We start from the raw sequence: 22,957 nt of genomic DNA, 5'->3' as shown, positions 1-22,957 counted from the left end.
TCAGTCATTTTTAGAAGTTACTTCTTTGGGTTCTGTGTTTCCCATTGTACGCATGTATGTAACTAACATTTGTACTGAAAAATTCGGTTGCAGATTCTGCAATTCTGATTTGCTCATCCTCTTTTTTGCAATCATATGCAAATTTCAGCAGTTTACTCATTGTAACTGAATTAATACTGATATAAATCATATCAGGGCAGTTTAGTAGCACAGTGGTTAGCACTGCTGAGTCACAGTGCTGTAGCCCTGGGTACAGTTCTAGACCTGGGGTGCTATCTGGGTGGAGTTTGTCTGTTCTCTCTGTCTTAATGTGGGTTCCTCCAGGTAGTGAACAAATTGGCCCTGGTGTGAGTGTGTGTGTGTCTATGTCTACTGTGCAATCGACTGATGTCCCATCTGCAGTGAACCCTACCTTGTGCCCATTGCTTGCTAGGAAGGCTCTGGCTAATCTACAACATTGAACAGGATGAAGCTTTAGGAAATAAATGGATGGATGGACAAATCATATCATTCTGCTAATTACATTATCCTAGTTTGAGCATTCAGCCCTTTTATGTACTTTATTTGTCCTGTCCATTAACAAGTTCTTAATCTAAGTAATCCATTTCCTTGAACCATGAAAAAATATGGTAAACAATACCACTGTTCATTGTCTTATATCACTTGATGATTTGTTCATTGATAAAATGATTTTGTCTTTCTTTATCAAGCAAAGATGACACTGCAACAAAGAGGTGTATGTACTGTATATCAGCGCAGTGCAGGATTGTGAACTCACCTGGAGTAATCATGTATGTTTCCTCAGACATTCAAGCTCTTTCATGCTGTTGTTCCAGTTGAAAATGGTTCATAATCTAGACTGGTTTTGTTAATTGGCATGAAAATAATTATTTAGAATTATGGTTAGAATTATGAGTTTTGTAAAAGTGCCCATTTTCATTATTTTAGAAAGGTCTACAGGGCGATGTTGTACAGATGGACAATTCTGCAGCACAGAGAGCCAAGAAAAAGTCACTTTGCTTATTTTACTTTCTAAGTTTGGTTTATGGGAGTCTGCATTTTCCCCATCTTTTTTCACAGAATCCTGAAGTCTGGCGACAGCTGTCCTGAGGCATGCCTTCAAAACTCCTGCACAGACTCCACAGGGACTTAAGGAGGCATTCTGAACGATAGAGTCAAGGACATTCAACTGAGAATGAACTGAGGAGTACTGCACTTACTGTTCCACTAGGGTGATGTGAAGTATTACTAATCAATATTAATAATGCAAAAAACACAACACAAACAGACATTTAGAGTCCCATCTGAGATGCAGTCTGAAAATGAGTGATTGGGGTTCCTCATCTCTGTAATCAAACATTGTTCCTCGCTTGTTTAAAGGCAGGAAATAATGTGTCAACATAATCACGTACGGTAATTATAATGTTTTAGGTGAGGAAATGACATCAGGAGTGATCATGAATTACTGACAGCTGTGTCTGATTCAGCTTGGCTGTTGTCATCCCTACCAAACTTTTACCAAACTCCATTAACATTTTCAACATCAGTGTTTCATATCTTATATTTATATTTAGTTTTTTCTATCATTATGCAACACTTTGTACAGTATATGTCTTACTATTGCTGCAATGTTGTGGAACTTTTAAAAATTCTTTAATTTTTGTATTTCCAACACAAGATAATTTCTTTAAAGAAATATCTGGTACTGATAACAGCCATGCTATGTGGCATCAATGTCCAACATAATTCTAATTATATTGATAGTTTCATATATTCTAGGTCATAAATCAATTCAGACATGCTGACCAAAATCAAATAACCTTTTCTTTCCTCTAAGGTCAGGGACACAGAAGTAGAAGCCCAAGGAGTGCACTGTATTTCTACAACATGTACACAGAAATACATGAAGAGACTTAGTATAAGGACTTATTTATGGCACAAACTCTCTGTTCCTACTGTAGGTCTTACCAGAAAGTAATGATGATCTGATTTCATCAGCATTACCACAGGTGTCCATGATATCGGAATTTAAATATCAAAACAATTCTAATTTTGTTGGACAGTATGTTTCAAGAATACATAAAGGACAGATGCCTGCAGAAATGAGTAGTGCGCAGCTCCGGAACTCCTAAAAGTCATACTGGGAAGTAGGGCTGAAACTGCATCAGCGCTGATGCATAGGGAACTGAATCCCTAGCATGACTAATGGGCTTTGGAGGACTGTGAAAAACATAGTTGATTCCCAGCCATGCTGCATCATAGTCTTTTTTGATGTATCCTTTTGTTTCTTTGTTTAAAAAAATCTAGAATCTGCAATTATTTTTTTTATACCCAACCAAACTGGAATATTCAATCGTCTCGGCCACACACAGAGGAGGATAAAGAAGTGAAGGCGGATCTATTTGACGCCACCTGGCTTTGAGCCACTTGCCTTTCAATATGCCAGAGGTCCAGGCTGCACAAACCTGGTTCCAGAGGTTCAGTGCTGATTGCCTGGAAGCACACAGGAGGCCACAGAGGTTCCCTGTTTCCCTGCCACAGAGAGGGCCCTGGCTAATCCCATGCTGCTCAACAGGTTGTGCGCCACCTCTCAGGGACTCCCAGTCACAGTCGATTCGCACCATCCAAGCTCAAACCCATGATCACATGAGCCCAACCTGCGTTTTGCCAGTTGAGCCACTCAGGAGGTCCTTGATAGATGCGTTCACAAACAGTTCCTTCAGGATGGCTTTTGGCAGAAGACAAAATATGAATCTAAAAACCAGATAGTACAAAAAACATGGAACCAGATGTGGAAATAAAATACAGTACAAAGAAGCAGCCCTTGAAAGACACGCTTTTTAAATGTTCTGTCCTTTTACTTTGTCTACAGGGACTAGGTTGCAAAATTTTGATTGTTCCACTTTGATGCGATACCAGTTCTGCTGTATAATTTTCCAGATTTTAATTTTCTTTTTTAAGCATTTGCCTCTTATTTTACTCATTTAACAAAATTGTAGATCTTCATTACCTCACATAATTTATATCTAAACACAACCAGTTCTCTAGTTGCAAGACTAAGAGGAACTCCTTACATTTCTAAAGGTCTTGGATATATTTTCATATAAGCAAATCGTTTCATACACCTCAAAGATAAAACAAGTGAAAAAATGTCTTTAAATGAATGTTTAAATGTTCAAAAATGTTGTATTTTCATCCTTGTGAAATGTTGCCTTCAATCCCCTTTGACAGAAAAATCGTATCCATAAGTTCCCTTTTTACAATTAATATCAAGGAAAGCAGCACAGCGGTGTAGTGGTAAGTATTGCTGCCTCTCAGTGCTGGGGCCCTGGGTTTTCCTCCCATAATGCAAGACATACTGGCAGGTTAATTGACTTCTGGGAAAATCTGACCTGGTGTGAGTGTCTGTGTTTGTGTCCCCTATCTTGCGTCCATTACTTGCCTGGTTGAGCTCCAACTACCCTGGAACCCTGTATTGGATAAAGAAGTTAGATAATGTATGGCTGGATGAAGGAAAGCTGTGTTTCAGTTGTTAGAACTGTTAGAACTGTTAGAACAGTTTTAAAAACAAATCTGTTAGTCACTATGCCTTATGTAGCACTATTGAGCTCAAGAATCCTAATGTTCTTTTTCAGGTAGAAATACGTTAACTAAAAAAACTCCTGAGTACAGCTCTCCTAAAACAGCTGCCACAAAATACAGAGGAAGTAAACGGAGAAATGAATATCATCTTTACAGGACAACAGAAAGCAACTACAGCATTCTATAGTGAGACTGCATCTTTTTGAGGCCAGAGGATGGGCAGATAAAAATTCTCCACAATCCCCAGTAGATAAGGGCGGGCAGTGAGGGCAGAAATGGGGGTAGTTAATGGATGTTTAGCAATGAATCCCCAGGAAGGGAAGATTTATGGCCCATACTTATTCTAGGGCTGGACGTGAGAACAATTATTTGAGATAGGCCTTTTTTATCTTAGCATGACTTTTTGGTTTTCCTCTTCAGTACTTTTGTTTGTGGGTGCCAATGTTGTTTTACCTGCCCAGCTTTGCAGTGCAACATCTCCTGAAGAGCACCTTCACAGTTAAGTGTCTAAAAGGTACACAGATTAAGTTTTTCAGGCGTGAACATGCCGCAGTGCTTTGCTCCTAACCAATGCTCTTAAAAGGACTGTTTTTTCTTAAAGACACTAAATGTGAGGGAATAGTTTTGAATTGCAGCAAGTAACCTAAAAAGGAAAAATTATAATGAAAGAATCTAACCGAATGTTTAATTAAACATGCAGTGAGACAGCACATGCTAAAAATGAGTCTTGAAAACAGCTCTCAACCTGTAATACCAGATTGGCCGATGTATTTTTCCCTCAGCCTTCCAAGCCAGCCTTCACAGATATTTTTCCCCACTTATCTGTTTTTCACAGAGCAAGCACATCTAGACAGATGTGAAGGAGAGGAGACCATCACATCAGCACATTCCATTCATTTTTGTGTTCCTAACAGTGGTTTTCTTTTCTCTGGACTTCATCAAGCTAAAGATCTCAGCGGACCAGTTTTTCAACATGCTTCACAATTCCTGATGAGATGGCATTAACACATCTCTGTTGTACCAGGCAGATTATTTACATTAAAGGGGTGGAAACCAGGGGGAATTGCCTTTAGAACTGGGAACAAGTGGCACTTTTACACACCGAGGGTTGTGGGAGTCCGGAAGATGTTCCCCAAGCCTTGTTGAAGTCGATATCCTTGCCTCTGTCAGGATGTGGGTAGCTACTGACAGCATAAGCTAGATGGATTGAATGGCGTTCTCTCATTTGAAAAAGTTCTTATGATCTAACTGACCCGACACGAAGCTCAAAATGTTTTTCAGAGAACAATAGGATTTGGCATGGAGCGGTATTTTGAACAAGCTGTATATCCTGTGTCTGGGACAGGTTGCTCCCAATACAAATAGCTTGAAGTTGTGCAAGCAATTGGTAACAAGTACATCGTAACCACAAACATTGTTTTTTTTAAACTATGACACCAATGGTGTTTATAGTTGTACAGCTGGCAGCCAGTGTCTGGGCTCAGTAGCTGACGCCTGCCTAATTGCTGCTGGCTGTTTTTTAGGAGGCCTGGAGACCCACTGCAATAACACAGTGAGATAATTAGACTCTTCCTGAATAACTTCACCGGAAAATTGGGACCAGTGACTTCAAAGGTTTTGAATGGCAACAAGAGCCGAGGATGGAAAAAACATTAGGGCAGCCAGGTGGTAGTTTGCTAAAGACGAATCGAAATAAGTTTTTTTGTTTCAGGAAGAGACAACTGTTTTCACAGTTCCAAAATCCATCTGTACAAGCACCTCTGTCTGAGGCGCTGCAACATTGCGCTATCTATTGTTATGCTTATCCCGCTGGGACACAGTCGTCCAGAGTTTTGCAGATCGGCACAATTGTTGGGGCAAAAGAATCCATATGAGTAAACAAGTATGGAAAAGTGCACATCTGCCACAGCATCGCCATATCTCTGCTGTTTCAGCTGCTGAGTAAACCGAAATGTAGAAATAAAAACAAAATCATTACAATGTCAGCAAAAACTGCAAAGAAAAATAAAAAAAGATTAAAAAAAATAAAAATATGTTAATCGCAAAATAATTGAGTACTTACTAGCACCAACTTTCAGCGATTACAGTTGTCTTTGTTTGCTTAGATTCGACCAGCTTTGCACCCTGGGAAATTTACATTTAACTTTGGTCACCCATACAAGTGCTCATTTTCAGCTTTTAAGTTTCAATTAAAAATGTTCACTTAAAAAAAACATGTATACCCTTCCATCTATTTTCTTACCAATTTATCCAACACAGGGTCACAGGGGAGCCATCACAGCGAGCAGCAAGAGCAAGGCGGGATACATCCTGGACAGGATGCCAGTCCATCAAAGGGCAGACACACAGATACTGTACAAACACACACATACCAGGGCGAATTTTTCCAGAAACCAATTAACCCACCACAGTATGTCTTTGGACTGTGGGAGGATACTGGAGCACCTAGAGGAAACCCATATGAACATTGAGAGAACATACAAACTCCACACAGACAGCACCCCCAGGCGCTGAACTCCAGGCCCCAGGTACCGTGAAGCAGCAAAGCATTTCCACCATGCCACTGTCACCCAAAACGTCATTGATAATTCAAAAAAGTGGCACATCATTGGAAAGGGGTGAAGACTTTTTCAAGGTGCCCTATTTTTATGTGAGCACCAACATTTATGTGAGCTTGACTGTTGGTGCAGTTTATTCTGACATGTAAATGTGCATCCAGCACTTCTGGGCTACTCCTAGTCCACACTTTTACAGGTAGAATTATATTTTAAAAGTCTGTCTTATCCTGCTAGAAACCAGTAGGAAGATGCAGTCTGATTGCAGCTGAAATCAGGAGCAGCTGAAAAGACAGTAATTAATTATGCAAAGCAGCAAATGCCAAACAGAAATTTAGAATGGCACTTTAAAAAAAAAAAAATTTTTACATATATGATTTTTGGGGTGAGAGTTCTGCTTATTGTAGTGGAAACATTTTGTATGTACACTTACAAAAGTAATGTTGCTTTTTACCTGAATAAGTTGTAAAGTTAGCGTACAAGGATAATCATACTTCTACTCCAGTTCCATCTCTGCATACTGTTTCTTTAATACAGTCATATTTCTGAGGATCCCAGTGGTAATTAGTTAAATGTTTTAGAGTCATCAAGGAGCATCAAGACATTTCCTGTGTTTTGCTGTTACTAAAGCTGTTGTCCTCATTTAGCATACAAGAAAGCATTATTACTTTAGGGTGTGGGAATGCTAACAATGCACGGCAATATCGCAGTCCCACAACATTCGGCAATGTTAGGGCAATTGTCGGTCTGGCTTCTAACCAAGATATAGTCAAATTCCTCTTGTCAACAGCACCATCTGATAGGCCCCCTGGGGAATTTTGCTTGAGGAGGAAAACTGCTCATAACTGTATCTATTCCTCTTCCCCTGAAAGAAGGAAAATAAAAAGATGCCCAACATCTCTGTCCAGTACCATCTTATCCAAAATACACGTTATGATAAGGGGACAATATATTCCTCCCTGCTGCTTTTATGAGCTGGTGTCCGCCTGGGACTGTTAACTGACTGAGTGACCTGCAGGAGAATGTACTTGCATGTCATGATCTCACTGCAATTAGTAACCCAGTGCTGCCATTACACAGAGACAAAAGAAAGTCTGCAAGTCTCTTCTGGCCTTCTTGGACTCTGAGCAGATGGTATTATAGAGGCCTCTAACTAGCCTGATTCCTTCCTGTTTATGTATGTTTGTTTGGCTCCTTTGTGTTCTTTCCCCTTGTATTCAGTGAAGAACAGCCTTGAAAGTGTGAGTTTTTATTTATGTTTTATTTTCCATTTGATATTTGATCCGTCAACAACTTACTGACCCCATGCCCCCCCCTCCCCGCCTTCCAAACAAATCTACTTATCCATATCAACTTTGCTTTTATTTCCCTATTTTTTCACCACCTCTGAAATCATAATTTGTTTTTTTACCTTCCACTGCTCTTAACTAGGATACACCTTTCTCTCACCTGGAGCACTTGGCAAACGACTGGGACACAGGATATCCAGCTTGTTCAACATACCGTTCCAACACTGAAAGTGGAAAGAAAGTTGTGGAATGTTGTGGAAGCCGATATCCTGCCTCCTCTGAAATATATGGATGAAGTGCTGGAACCAATGAGCTTGATAAGCAAAATGGTCACCTCTTGTTTGTAATCTTTCTTCTGTTCTTAAAAAACACACGGCTCAATGGAAGCTGGTTATTAGTTTCAATCATAACACATGTGGCTCTGAGTATCATTGCTGTTAGCCAAGATGTGAACACACTTTAAGCAATGTCAAATACTATAAGTATTTGGGTGGGTATAGTGTGAAAAATATACAATTTGGTTAATTTGTCATACTGTATGTCATTTGGTTAAAAACAAGAAATCCTATAGCAGATTTAAAATGATTATTTTTAGTCTATTTTACTATTACATGGAATGGACAATAACCACACTCATTTTTAATGCTGAAACCCATGCCAGTTTGACAATTTTTTTATTGGTTTGTATAGTGTACACTGAAAAAAAAGGAAAGAATTTCAATCTTGACCACCTACAAATAAATAACATAAATCTAAAAGTTTAGAAGCAGACAAGATAGCTAAGATACTGTTCATTCATTGCAAGAAAAGTTTTAATGTTTTTAAGCTGTAAACGTGCTCTGTTTCTAAAAATAATATTTCCTTTATATATTTTATATAATAAAAATATTGCATTGTTTGATGAAACAGAACATGGATCAATGACTGCCATAAGTAATAAAAATATCTTTGACAGGACCGCCAGAAGTAGTTAGGTAATGTTTTCTTGAGCCAAGCAGAAAAAGAAAAAATACATATATAAGTGCTTTAGAAATTGCACATTCTAGACACCTCAGATTTGCCAAAAGAGCTGTCTTTCCGAAGCCATTCTGACTGTGTTTATCACAGTGAGCAGCCTTTCAGTCTGTGAATGTCCATGCACGTTGATGTCTTGTGTAAATTCAAAATGAAGTCTTTCGTAGTTATTCATAAACAGATGTTTGCCTGGGTGGCTGGGACTCAACATGCTGTCTGGTGTTCTGAAGACTTGAGCTCTTCCTTCGTGCTATTCCTACAATTCAAAACATAAACACACAAATATCACACAATGAACAGAAACAACTGTTAAAAATCGGAACAGAAGAACTTTATGTTTAACTTTCAATGGAGTTAACATTATGAAACCCAACAATTAAACCTCTATCTTCTGTTCTTAACTCTTCCCTCTGTATTAAATCAGGGAATCTTATAAATATGTTTTTATTCAGTCTACTGACAGTTTGATGTAACTCAGGGAAGTTTATAATTTGAAAGAGGGCTGAGGATGCTTGCTTTATTACTTAAGGAGAAATAATTTCTCCTTCAAGCATTGGTTTGAAATTCATTTGCGGATTCATTCATTTTTAGGATTTTCTCTTATTATGATCTTTAAAGAGACAGTGTCTCAAAGGCTATTGTTTTTTTTTGCTATTAAAACTTGCTTCATTTTGCTTTGCCATCCTGCGACTTTTTCCATCGTGCACATCACACTAAAGTACTATATAAACGTAATGATTGGGCAGTTTCATGTGTCCTTGGTCAGCGGTTCACTTTAACCATATTGCAGGACATACAGTATGTGAGCCGTAGTTACTCTGAGTGAAGACCAATTCTATCTCATAGAAACTGTAGACAGGATGCCTTTTTAAAGAGCTTGTCATCCCAGAGGATTTTACATAAAGGAGGCTGCCCACTTCATCCACCACTGAAGTGCTGCATCCACCTGGGTGACACACAGAAACCACTATGCACCAGCAGCCCCACTTACACGACAGACCAGGTGAAGATGGGAAAAATGATTTCACTATTTTCACTAGGGACATTCGGAGAAGCAGGATGTTGCAAACCATCAGTGTGCAAAAGGTTTCAAGTGCAAAAGAATATGGAGTAATCTCCAGGTTGCTTGTAATAGCCCCGGCAGGAACAGTGAGTAATATGCTCATCTTGCTCAATGGTTGCAGTATTTACAGTACTGGGGCTCTCAAGTCTTTCCGACCATTTTTCATCCTTCTGTATGATCACAGCCTCTTTGTTCTGGAGAAGGCACCGCTACATTTCTTCCTAACTGATGACAGCTGATCACAGACAACCTGCCAAGTAACATCTGATGTGCATTAACTGGATGTCGATCATTTAATACCATTATAAAATACAGTGATTTACCTGTATATACAGTATACAGAACATATAATAACAGTATAATGATTTCATAACTGATTAAAGTTCAAGTACTGCACAGTTATTTCTAAGCTTATGAGAATAACATTCACAGCAAAGTACAAAGCTTTTTAGTGGAGACAATTGAGAACTTTCTGCATAGTTTTCGCTTTTACGTTTTTAGAATAAGGATACATTTTGGAAGCTCCTGTGGTTTATAGGTAATCCGCACTGACACATGGAGTGGCCATGGGCAAAATGCGCTGTTTTTTTTCTTTTTTCATTTCAAATACAAAGGAAAGAAGGGGTGGTTTCAATTAAATTTCTGGCCCTTTATACTTCAGCTACTACACACTCACCAAAGCTTTGAGGTTCAAAAGAAACAAATACCCCAAAATAATCAAAACATTAATACGTAATGGCACAGGAAAAGAAACAAAATGGATTTAAAATTATTTATTAAATTTCCTTTTTTATGTTCCTTAAAAGAAACATTTGGAACTGTGGACGTTACCTGTTTTCCATGGTATAATTTGCTCTGAAATCTATCCCACATTTTTATTTCTCATCTCTAGCATCTCTAGCAGCGCTAGTGATGATACAACATTAAAATATAGATTTAATTTTAATTTTAAAACTGCAACAGTTCATTCTAAATTTGCAAAAGTCCAATCTACATAATGGTATGAAACTAGCTTCTGACCTTAATTATTCACACTGTATACCTGAACTATTACTCTCGAAATGTCTCATCTTATTTTCCATACTGGGTTCATCAGTCCCTATGAATGTATTTATTTGGAAGATGGTGCCCTAGCTCACACTGTTTGTTTAATGCAAAGATGGCAGGAATGTCAGTGCTTTGCAAATACGTCATTGTCTGGCCAGTGACCAAACAGGGACCTACAGCCTGTGGCCTGTCCCTTTCAGATCCTTGTAAAATCATCCCATCTTACTCACTTACAAGGATTCTCTCACACAGTTCAGGTGCCAGGATGAGCTTCACTTCCACAGAGATAACTGCTGATTGCTTCCATACAATGTGCAAGTGCACTGCTTTCCTGTACAAAGTAAAATTGGCACCCCAATCAGCTATACCCATTCCAATTTTGCCAATTATGTATAAACTTTCAAAATAAACAGGACATAGACAGGCGCTCATTCCAATGGTGGACATCTATTTACTCATACTGTATATACTGTAGTCTCAAGTCTCACTGTCATTAAATGAAACATTTACTTCAGTATTCCATCCATCTTCTAACTGCTTGATCCAGTACAGGGTTACAGATTAGCCAGAGACTATCCAGGCAAGCATTGAGCACAAGGCAGGACACACATACTGGGACCTGAGTTCCCAAAAGCCAATTAACCTAACAGTAAATCATCGGACTATGGGAGAAAACTGGAGCACCTGGACAAAAGCCATGGGAACATGAGGAGACCATGCATACTCCACACAGACAGCACTTCAGGAACTGAATCCAGTGTGCAAGGTAGCAACACACCAATGCACAACCCTTACTTCGGTATTCTTTTGGGAAAAAACAATGAAATCATTGAGTGATGGAAAAGCATACAGTGATCTGGGCTTTTGTTCATACAAAAAACTGCTTCTTGGAATCAAGACGCTTCATACAGAACTGAGGCAGACAAAACTCCATGTGCTCATGGCAGATATTTTTAGCGGGATAACCAATGCCCAGTTTGGATCATGCTTGGAGGTGGACTAGGAACCGAGCCAGGTCATCCATTTCAGAGCACTATCTTTTCTTTCGTTCCTATCGCCCAGTCTTTAGGATTCATAAAGCAGATGGCTTGTGATGAACCAAACTGGAGGAGAAACAACTCTGCTAACGATGGCTAATCCTACCAGCAGTGCTGTTTTGTGTAATCATGCTGTCAATAATAAGGTATAAGTTTACTTCTCAAGAAAAACTCACCTTCACCAAAATGTCAGTAAGTTAACTTAACTATCATTTGGTTGTATTAAACCACTCATACTGACTTTTGTTAGGTAGACAGCACAGCAAATTCCATGTACTGTATGTCATCAAACATACTTCTTCTGGAAACAAACTATTTTTTAAGGTCTTTCACCATCCTTTCATTTGCAGAGTCTGACATGTTTTGGGATTTACTTTCAGACAGTGAAGAAATTGTGGAAAGGTGTAATCACTCGCTTCAGACTCTGCAAAAAGAGTTTCCGTTATCTGATGGAGCCTATACAAAGGACTATCCTGCTACCTCCTAATGTTTTTTTTTAATTACAAATGTATTTTATGTTAAAGAATAACAGAACATTTGATTACTTTGAAACGTATGACTGTTAGAAAAACAGCAAAAACCTACAATAAAAAACACAAGTATGAAATCTGGTTAACAGCAGGAACGCATTCGAGGTAGGTAAGAATAATCAAGCAGAACTTCAGCCCAACATTGCTAGAAACAAGCATTAAATCAATTCAGAAGGATCATGAATGAGTTCTAGGCGTAGTTCCCCTATCTCCCGAACTAACACATACGGCAACGTTTTAAATTTCAAGCTGCTTTCCCTGCAGCTGTTACAGTCCGTTATTCTTAGAAGAAGAAAAAATGGACATAACTAAAGTGGTATAATAAATCAGCGGTCTACATACATTTATAATGCATCAAACACTGCAGATCATTAATTTGAAATAAGCAAGGGAATCAGTTTTAAACTCCACAAACGCTCATTCAAAACCTTCTTAATGAGCCCCGGACTTTTTTTTTCCGTTTTCTCCCGTCGTTGCGAGTGTTCCCTCAGACTTGCAGGCTCGCTCTAACAAAGGGATTTTTTCATGACCCCCCCACTCCACTCCCCCCCCCCCCGCCTCTGTAACAGCTGCTCTCAGTGTTGTATCCTGAGTGATGATGAGTGTTTTTTATTTCAAAGTGTTTTTTTGGAACAGATGGCCAGGGGAGAGCTGGGGAATGTGCCAGCGCCGCGCTGGGGAATGTGCCAATTCCTGCAGTGAGTGAGTGCTTTGGGTTCCAGCTCGCGTGCCTTCACGCTGCCCTCTGCCCTAAGTGGCGCCAGCAGGACTTCCCAACTAGCGCTATGAACATCTGGAGTCTGGGACTGCCAGGAAAAAAAGGGGGAAAAAAAGGCTCAGCTAGTTTCCTACTGAATGAGCTTACACTAGGTTAGCTTACACAGTCAAACTCGACTGAAGGGGTTTAAAAAGACGCCAAAACATACAGTGAAGGTACATTACGCTTAAAGCAGTTTTATAAACACAGAAAAAAAAACCTAACCGTATGGATTACTTTGAACAACTGCTACCCGTCCTTGCCAGGTTTAAACGAAAATAGATTTGCCGAGTACAAAATGTGTCAGCATGAACCGGTTTATTTTTGTACAGCCGAGTACACAAAATGGCGTATACAAACAGCTTTACATACCTCTATTTGTCTGACTGGTTTGACTAAAAAACAATCAGTTGCTAAATCTGGAATAAAGAGATAATTGTACGGTGACCGGGGATTTGCTTTTAAAAACAAATGTTCTGGACAATTCGTTTTATTCTAAATGCAATCAAAATCCTACCTGCTTGGTGTTAGACATATGCTTTAATTAATAAACCGGTGGAAACGTATATATATAGTAGTAAATATACAGTATGCATCAAGCTGACTCAATTGCACAGTTGGCAAAACACGCCTTAAAGGGATTACAACTAAAGAACACAAAAACGCGAAGAAAGTGTCAAAAGATCATGGCAAATCACACACAGTGTGGGTTTTGAGACGTAGAAGTAAAAAAATGTATTATTCTATTGAACACAACAACACATTGAGGAATTCCATATTCAAGATATGCAGAAACCGAAAAGAATTTTGCACTAACGCTTATATACAGTCTCATTTATTTAGGTCGCAGGTAGAAATATCGGATTGTGATCAGGAGTCTTCGTTAGTATATTTTGTCGCCCACGTCTGCTATTGTTAAATGTATAGTAGTGCAAATTGGTTGACACCAACATTTATAGTCCCACAATAGCGGGACTATAAAATGAGTTCTTACTACCTAAAAAGGACTTGTGTTGAATTTAAATGCCTGTTGGTTAATTGTTCGCGACTTCTGTGGTAAATTTAATTTTGCCGTATTTTGGGTGTGTTTTTCATTGAGCGGGTTGGGTTGGACCCATTTCTCTTGGTTAAAAGAAAACACTGGTGTGTCCTTGGGCACTGTCATTTCAGTTGTACGCATCTATGAGTAAAAGAACAGCATTTGCCATTAAAGAACAACACTATAGTATAATACACACACAGAGAGACTCATGAGTGCTGTTTAACGATGATGTCAGGACAGGTAACCTGCAAGGGACAATACAGTATATACTGCACATACAGTATAAGAAATAAAATAATTTAGAATAATATCACTGAGTTAAATCAATGCACTACAAAGAAGTACACCAGATATATCCTCTATATTAGGCTCAAAGTAACTTGTAACACCCCTGTGTGTGCGCACTCGCGCGTGCTTGTGTGGTATGTGTGCGTGTAATAAAAAATACCTTCCAGATTTAGCATTCTGAACATCTGGATTTGGAGGCTGCCAGAAAAAGATGTGATGGGCTAGCCTCCTACTGAAATAGCTTACATTACTACTGACACTGAATAGAATAAACAATAGCAAATAGTATTCTGACAAATATTTAACAATTTTTTTCCAAAGCAGTCATATAAACATCTGGATACTTGAACTGGTAGCCGTAGAAAGAGAATCGCAATACTGAGTTACATCTTCAGGAAGAAAAAGAAACATCCTGCCACCACAGTTACGACTGCAAAACTGAAGAAAACAAACGCACAGAACTCAGTGCAGCTTCAGTGAGGTTCAATGAAGGGCATTGCTTAAAATGTTAGAGTTATACAAAGGCACAATGTTTGCAAGTGAAATATAACATCTGTGCTACTCAGAAAAAAGTGCTACTTAACAAAGGGTAAACTTTCTAATCTTAGTTATCTGCTTTAATATCATAGAAAGGATAACATTTTCATGGCAAGGGAAGCTTTATATGTAGTAAAAGGTTGTTTATACCAAGACAATCAAAATCAATACAATCATTCTAAACAGGTGGAAGGGAAATTTGTGAAATTCCAGATAGCCAGTTAGCCTCACTAAAATTTTTAGGAGGATTATGATTTGCTTACAATTTCTTCTAATAAAGGTTAATGTGTGTATCTCAAAATTTGTGATGAATTCACAGGACAAATCTTGCAAAATATTTAATTCGGTACTGTATGATCTCACGTTGGTGACTTTACCTGCCTTCCAATCAGCACTAGTTTTAGATCACCTCAGTAAAACTAAAATGTCTAATTCACTTGTTCACTTAACCTGTTGAAAGCAACTACTGTATATACTGTTTTATGGGCAAGTGTGCCTATTTTCTAAAGGCTTAAGTTTCTAAACCTAAAGGGATATTTCCCTAGAGCCTTTTAATTTACAAATGGTTTGTTGTCCAAAAAAAAAATCAAGCATTCCTCAGTTGAAATGATTTAGTAATAAAGTATTTTATCATCCATCTCTGTTTTAAAAACATTTGTTGTTCATGGAAAAAATATAGTAACTTCTTTTATTATTAACCCTAATAATTCTAATAGTGAACAAGTAGCAGGGACAAGAACAATTAAAACATTACTAATCAGCCCTTGCAAACAGCAAACATCTGGACTTAGTAAGAACCAGAATTCTTTATCCCTGCTACTATAACATATCAAAATGTGTCATGAAGTGACATCACAGCAACTGATTACAAACAAACAACATACCCAAAACGAGTCAATTTCTTATGAATATATCCAACAGCTGGCGCATGTTACAACATGCAGTTATTTTCAGTTGGATCTCTTACTCTCCATGTTCTGTTAAAAGATCACATCAGTAATTGAATCCATGTCTTTCAGAGGAGCAAATATTGTACAACTGAGAAAATGTCCTGCACCCATGACACTTGCCTTGCTTGTGTTAACTGTGGAGTAAAGCAAGTCTCATTTATAATCTTTTAATCCTTTAAGTAACACTATTTATTAGTTTAACATTTTAAATTTGGATTTTTTAAATATACATCTCACAAGTAATGATCTCTTGCCAGCCTGGCCACATACTGCATAGGACATTCCTGAAACCCTAATTATAGAACTGAGGTCCATAAGAAGAGTGAGAAGCGTCATTTTCCATAGAATTTATAAGATACTCTGGGTTTTCTGGGTGAGGTATGAGGTGGAAAAACATATTTTTTACCTCGTGTCACAACACAATGGATTGTAATATATATGTTAAATATAAAACTGCATAAATGAGATAGGAGCAAGCTGATCTTTAAATTAAACTTGAAACGTGCCGGATAACTTGTGATACCTGTGTAAACTGAATGCTGTAAGAAGTCTGAACATGAACTTAACTACAACACAGAATGACTTGGATTCAGGCTACTGTTTGTAATCAGCTTTGAGGTTTGACTCAGTATTTTTATTTGTCAACAAAGACTGTTCAAGAAACGTTTTGAAATCTGAATTCCAAAATCACTCATTTTAGTGGCCAGACTGCAGAAAAGCAAGCAACAGCAGTAGCTGATGCTAGTTAAAGCGTTAATGTAAAAATAAAATGTCTCCCAGCCTGAGTCTTATTCATGCATTAAAAATCCTGCTGATTTATGGTAAACCCTGACATCTGGATCCAGGAGAATGCTGAGGGAAGTTCAGTTCAAGTTTACAAAACTCCCATTGTCATAAAACTCTGCACAAAGGCATCAATCACCTCCTTTATTCACCCATGCCTCATTTTTTCTTTATTTTCTGGAGGAAAGCTGGCGGAACACTGAGTTTCCTTTCAAATACCACTTGATGATGATTTAATTTAATTGGATCTTTGTTAAGCAATGTAAAGGAATGCATTTGTTAATTAGACAGAGTGCATTCCTTGGAATTCCCAGTGCCACTGTTCTCAGAGAAAGCCATTTACAGTCACAGCTGTAAAGGTGACTATGTTGTGTCAGATCAGAGTGATAAAAAAAATATTTTTTCGACTTCAAAAAGCTGCTACTGAAATACAACATAATTGCCGACATATTGTATCCATAGCTGAATATTTCCTGCAAGAATTTACAAATACACAAACCGTTCAGGGCTCCTTGAAGAAAAGAAGCTTTTGCTATAATAAGTCAGAAAATGCTGAAGCCATAAGCTTTTGATTTTAACTGAAGGGCCCTGCTAACAACAAAATTCAAAATGGTGTTTTAAGAAGTATGCCGTATACTGTACATTTCATGCTTTACATTCATGACTTAACAAACTCAAGTTCAGCGTTTCTTTCACTGCTGTATGAACAGATGTTAACAAAGAGGAATGAAGACTGGTAGATAACACAAGATAAAAAAATAACACTCTTATTTAATTATGCAAGCCAGCCGGATGCACATTCTTCTTTATAATATGGACTTGGAGATGGCTCTAGCTGTATTCATGCTTGCAGTACATATGTACAAAGTGTTGCTTTGGGTAAAAGCAACAGGCAAATGAATAAATATTATTAATAATACCCATGCATACAGCTGGACATTTACTGGAGCAATTGGAGTGAATTACCTTTCTCAAGGGTATAATGGCAACATCCCAGCTCAGAATCCATGGCTCTCCTGTCTGTTGCCCAGAGACCAGAATACTGCTCCACACGACTGGCAACACCAGGGTTTATTTTTGCTCTATCTACTCTTGCCCTGCTCCTTATATCTCAGCCTCAAGTTATGATATTGAGTTATAGTTCCATGCCAACAGTGTGTAATAATAAGTGCTGTATTTCGCATGCCTTCGTCTCGCTACATCCTTACCTTTCTTTTCTTTGACCTGCCCTCAGCCTGCAGCGTCCGAGTGCACTGCTCCACACATTCAGAAAAGCTCATGTTGCTGTGATCGGAGGTGTAATCTAGGTCAGCCAGCTGGGCCAAAGAAAGAATATAATTGCAAGCAATTCTCAGTATGGCCAGTTTAGACAACTTCTGTCCATAAGAATAGCAGGGCACCTGGAAGAAAGAAAGTAAATGATAAGACATTAGGAGAAAAACACTGACTCGTGTGTTTACAGCTTTAGATCTTTTTGCCGTCTTCAGCATCATCTGAAAAGTAGCAATTTTTTTTATTCTTTCAGGAAAGAAGTCAAAGAATACTGGCCGAGAGAAAGGAAAATACACCAACCAGGTTGCGACACCAGCAGTGAGCCTCTTTTCCTTACATGCCTTGTCACATGAGCTTTGTATCACTACCAGTTACACTTCCTTTTCATCAAAGCTGACAAAGCTGTTCACAGGAGTGAACATACCCATAACAAGGGTAACATCTGAGTTAACCTGCAGTGCTTTTGAATATCCATCTGTAAGGCTAGGGTGTACCCATGATAATAAAGAAAGTTGCTGTTATAGTTAAAATGGTTAAACGGCAGATAACATACATGTATAAACAATGAACAATGAGACTTCATAATCAAATCTGGATTTTTTCTGAATTATACTGTAGGCCTAGTAGATACAGTACTTTCCTGAAGAATTTAAAAAAAAACTGCATGGAACTGAATTCACAGTTTTGGTTAAATAAAACTGTGCTGTTTTACATTTGTGCAAAAACGCTGTAAATCAGTATGGGCTGAATACTTTCCCCAACCACCCAAACAGACACAGTCCAAACTCCCACTGGCTAAGAGAGAAGCCTCATCTATCACTACACTGTGTGGGCTGGGGGATTTGTTCTCCTTATTCTCCATACAGAAACAAGCAATAGAAAGTCATCTGAAACCACTGGAAAGCAGCCCTCGAAGGCAGTGTTGCTAGAGTCTAAACGCCAACAGTTCTCTTCATTAGCTAGTGCTCACATCTGCCCAAGGCCGTTCCACCTTCTTCTTCCAAGAGTCTTCTTGGTTTCCAGCAGACTCAGAAGAAAAAAGTCAGATATATCTACAATGTTCGGGTATGGACGACATGGCTCAGCTCTAACAGACTCTGCCTTGGTTGACTCTGTGGTGGTTTGGGGGTGACTGCAAATCCACACTTTATTTTGTCACCAAGGGACCTATTCAATTAAACTGACTTTATACTAAAGTCATTACGTGAAAGATGACCACCTAGTCTTCAAAATGCAATGATTACAAACTATACAAGAATTTTGCATAAAACTGCACGTAGACTGTTAAATTCAACCTTTTATTTTGTTATTTCTCAGTGCCACTAGCAAGCTTGAAGATTAACAGAATTGCCATAAGTCCCTCCTTGTGCAATTTAATAGCCTATAAAAATATGAAATGTCTATAACAGTAAAAATGAATGTTGAGTAAATGAAGAAGGGATTTAAATGTTGCTTAACTAACTGCCTAAAGGGAAAAAAAAAGTATTTTCCTTAAATCATAAATAGTGGTAAAACTTTCATTTGAATTATGCTTTTTGCATTAACTTTTCTCAATAATTGCATTTTCAGTAAGAAAAAAAAAGATGTAATTGCCATTCATTTGTTGTCTGTGACAGGCTTAAAGCACAAAAGATTCAGTGTTGCTGGAATTTTTCATGTTGTAATTTGCTGACCTTATTTTTGCATTGGGAATTCAAATATTTTAAGGCTCCTCAGGGATACTGGTGGGTTGGCTCAAGAATGGCTGTTTGGAATCATATGGAGACTTCACTATCCTATAACTTTTTCTGAGCAATTTTCCAGAAAGTTCTTGAAAGGTTTAGAAATGCAGGTGGCTAAATTCCAAGATGTTCCACATAGTATGAGTTTAGATTTTACAGCATGGCATTTAATCAGTAGATATCGATGCTGTTAGAAGAAAAATGATTCCTTGTTTTTTGCCAGCACTGAAAGTTATGTAAGCATATTGTCAAACTGCATCACTTCAACGTGAGTAATAGCGTAACGAAATATGAATAATATGCATATAGAATTATGTAGACAATAACATGTTCATGGTGCGTTCACACTGAAAGCATTTTGTATCTCGGTTTTCTTTATGGAAAAAGGTAAAGTAGAACTTTCCCTGATACTACTACAATCTGGCTAGACAAAAGGACAAGACTATATAATATTTTTCAGATCATATTTAAAGTTTACATACTTTTACACGAACATTATACAAAACAGTGGAGCACATTTCTGTTGTTTTTCAACAAACGATTTATAGTAAATCTGAATAAAGTAGCGAAAGTCATATCGATTAACAAAACCCTACTATTCACTGAAATACAAATGCATTTTGTTCAAACAACATAGTGCTTCATAATTGTATGCCGTTGTCCCGGTGCTAACTTCGGAAGACCAGACACTCCAGGTACTGTAAATGAAATCGTTATGTAAAAAGATTAACATTAGTATGGCCCCTGAAACAGATGACAGTCAATTCATTCTTAAATTTAAGTATGATGAAAACCCCAGCTGGACAGCAAGCAATGGAATTGGGAAATACCTGCTTCCTCAGCGCCTCAAAAGCGGCACTGATGGTATGCACTCGGGTCCTTTCCCTGGCATTTGCTAGCAGCCTCCTTGTCTGCTGAATGGCTTTGATCTCGGTGACGACGCCAGAAGTTTCACCCAACCGTTTCCTAGGCGATGCAGTGGGGTCGCTATTATTATTTCTGTACGGTGACTGTGAGACTGAGGTGTAGGAGCTTTCAGAGGGATGCTGACACAAAAGTATTCTTGACTGAAGTGCCTGTTCTTGGGAAAATGACTGCTGATGGTCATAGCCGGTGACCGGCGTTGATCTTGTACCAAATGTGTCTTTACCTATAGGAGCCGGTGACTGTGGCGGAGCGTGCTGCCCTGTTAATACAGGCAGTGCTGTAGTCCTCATGTCAATAGCTGTGTTCGAGTTTCTTCTTAGGTGAACGACGTGATCCAAACATTTGGTAGCTCCAGTAGCTCTCTCCTGCAGCGATTCCTCATTAGAGTTTCTCCCAGTCAAGTCACCTAACAAGTGCTCACTCATCTTGGGGTCCTGTTTGAAACTTTTAATTCCATTAATATGCTTCACTGCATCCCTGCTTTTCCGTTTAAATTTTTTCATCCCATGTATTTCCTTCCCATAAAGACTCTTCCAGTTGCCCTCACCTAGAAGTTGTGGGTTCTTCATTTTCCCACCTCAAAAAAGAAAAAAAAAATAGGTACAGGGGATCTAACAAGAATAACAATCCTGCAATTTGAGGCAAAAAATACCTACAAGGTTCAACTGTGGAAACTACGCGCCCTGTAATAGTAACGCTTTTAAATGCGCGAATCTTCTGCAGAGTGCATACATGCGTGTGACTCCTGTGGATTCAGAGTGTCATCTGAAGTCCCTGCCGCATTGCCAGCATTTTTAGTGAATGCGCTCGGAGATCCATCTGTATTTGTTTAGCCTCAGTTTACACAGAAGCCCCTGTTGGTGAGATCAGTCAGCACGCCGCCTGCAGCAGGGAGACCGCCTCACAGCCAACGGGCTTCCTAGCACTTCAGTACAAATATTGCGACTAATTTAAAGCTGCAGCGTTCCAATGCGAAACAAGAACAACACCCTCATTAGACATTAGTGATGACTGCGGCCACACTGAGGACTTACGGGCTTAAGCGCTACCATTTTTAACCCAAATACATTTATATGTCTTGCCACATTTTTTATTCACACAATATATAGCCAATACAACTTAAAACAAATACGTTTATGTTAAAATTGCTTCACTTCACTTGCATGAAAAAAAGAAAAAATGGAACTAATGGCGTTAACATAAACGGGAATTTACTGTATGAGCGAAATCCAACAGTGCAGCCAAATGGTATTTCTTATTTATAAAATAAAACTTTAAATTCGCAAGGATGTAGCCGTTTTCTAGGCTTTTGCAATTAACTATTTTACAGCGAACAATCTGCGTGTTTGTCCGCTCATATTTCTCATATTCAAAATGGTATAAAAAGCAGCTAACAAGTCGAAAAACATTTTAAGGGCGGCTTGGAATTCAGACTTTTGCAAAATATCTTACAGTGCCAATCTTCCCACTTGGTAAGGTAAGGAATATGCAGCCACGGCGTCCTGTAGACGTGCTTCACCCTTTCAGTGGAAGAACCAGTGCATAACCTTATTAACAGCAGCTCATTGTCCATTGAAAATTTGAAAATTGAAAAATCATCCACAGCCTGCATTGAAAGGTAAACAGACTGGACCGCACTTTATGGTGTGGGCACAGAGAGCTAGGTAAGACTATAAAAGTAATTCCCCTTTATACAGCACCCGACCCTGCTTCAAAAACCCAGGTCATAACAGGGGTGACAGCATTCAAGGGTTATGGAATTAGCCCTCAACACTTCCTTATTCCTCATCTGTCATTCTGGTCCTACCTAAAAAAACAACTAGTTTTTACTCTTTATTACTATACTGTGTGAGATATGATAAGACATTGCAACAGTTGCTTCTTTATAAATTATGGTAGACATGTGATTCAGCCTCCTTTGACCATTTTGGGAATTTCATTAAACTTGTAACCTTAACCTCACACAAGATTCCTTATCTATTTGTTGCCCCTGTGCTGAAAGACTTAACTCTTCATGTGGATTGTCTCCACTCAGGGCTCCACAGTCTCCGTCATTGATATCGCCTCGGGCAATAAGCTCGCTCCATAAAAAAAGGTTTCCTGCGTTCATTTGTAAGGTTAAATGGTTTCTCTGTGGCTAGATTCTCATCTGAGTCACTTCAAACGAAGAGACTGAAGGTATGTGGATGATTGTCCTTACTCCTCATTGGCTTGCTGGCTTGCTTATGAAAAAATTCATACTTATTTCAAGAAAGACATTTTAAAACCTGGCACATTGACACTGGGTCCTTAATATCCTTTGAACTATGCAATATGATATGATACCGATATCATGCACTTGCACAGGTCAGAATTAAAAAAAAACATTTGAAGTGCAAGATAACAAATGAACAACAAAAAGTGTGGTGTTTAAGAGCTAAAATGGCCTCTTCTGGGGGCAAGAATGATGTAACACAGTGTTGTGCTAAGAAGGGTTATCAGCACAGTAATGGTTAATGTGCTGTATTGAACGCATGCCAGACGAGCAGTGTACACAGCTGGCTCCCTTTCACTGCAGCTACTG

The 22,957-nt window shown here is 38.6% G+C and overlaps 1 protein-coding gene across 1 annotated transcript; it reads right to left on the bottom strand.

Moving 5' to 3' along the window:
* Positions 1-8,083: 8,083 nt before the first annotated feature.
* Positions 8,084-21,262, bottom strand: atoh8 (atonal bHLH transcription factor 8). Its single transcript, XM_006629637.3, has 3 exons — positions 20,298-21,262; positions 17,683-17,874; positions 8,084-8,696 (listed from the first exon to the last, which is right to left on the bottom strand). The coding sequence occupies exons 1-3, from the start codon at positions 20,961-20,963 to the stop codon at positions 8,691-8,693; spliced, it is 864 nt and encodes a 287-aa protein (XP_006629700.3). The 5' UTR covers positions 20,964-21,262; the 3' UTR covers positions 8,084-8,690.
* Positions 21,263-22,957: the final 1,695 nt, after the last annotated feature.

This window comes from Lepisosteus oculatus, chromosome 1 (genome assembly GCF_040954835.1).
Source record: "Lepisosteus oculatus isolate fLepOcu1 chromosome 1, fLepOcu1.hap2, whole genome shotgun sequence".
NCBI classification, from domain to species: Eukaryota; Metazoa; Chordata; class Actinopteri; order Semionotiformes; family Lepisosteidae; genus Lepisosteus; species Lepisosteus oculatus.
Note: the sequence above shows the minus strand (reverse complement) of the source record. Positions and strands in the feature narration are given on the sequence as shown.

Coding starts and splice junctions, on each gene's coding strand:
- atoh8 (XM_006629637.3), bottom strand. CDS start 20,963: ATGAAGAACCCACAACTTCTAGGTGAGGGCAACTGGAAGAGTCTTTAT. Junction 17,875..20,297: donor TTGAGGCGCTGAGGAAGCAG/GTATTTCCCAAT, acceptor TCTTTCTTCCAG/GTGCCCTGCTATTCTTATGG.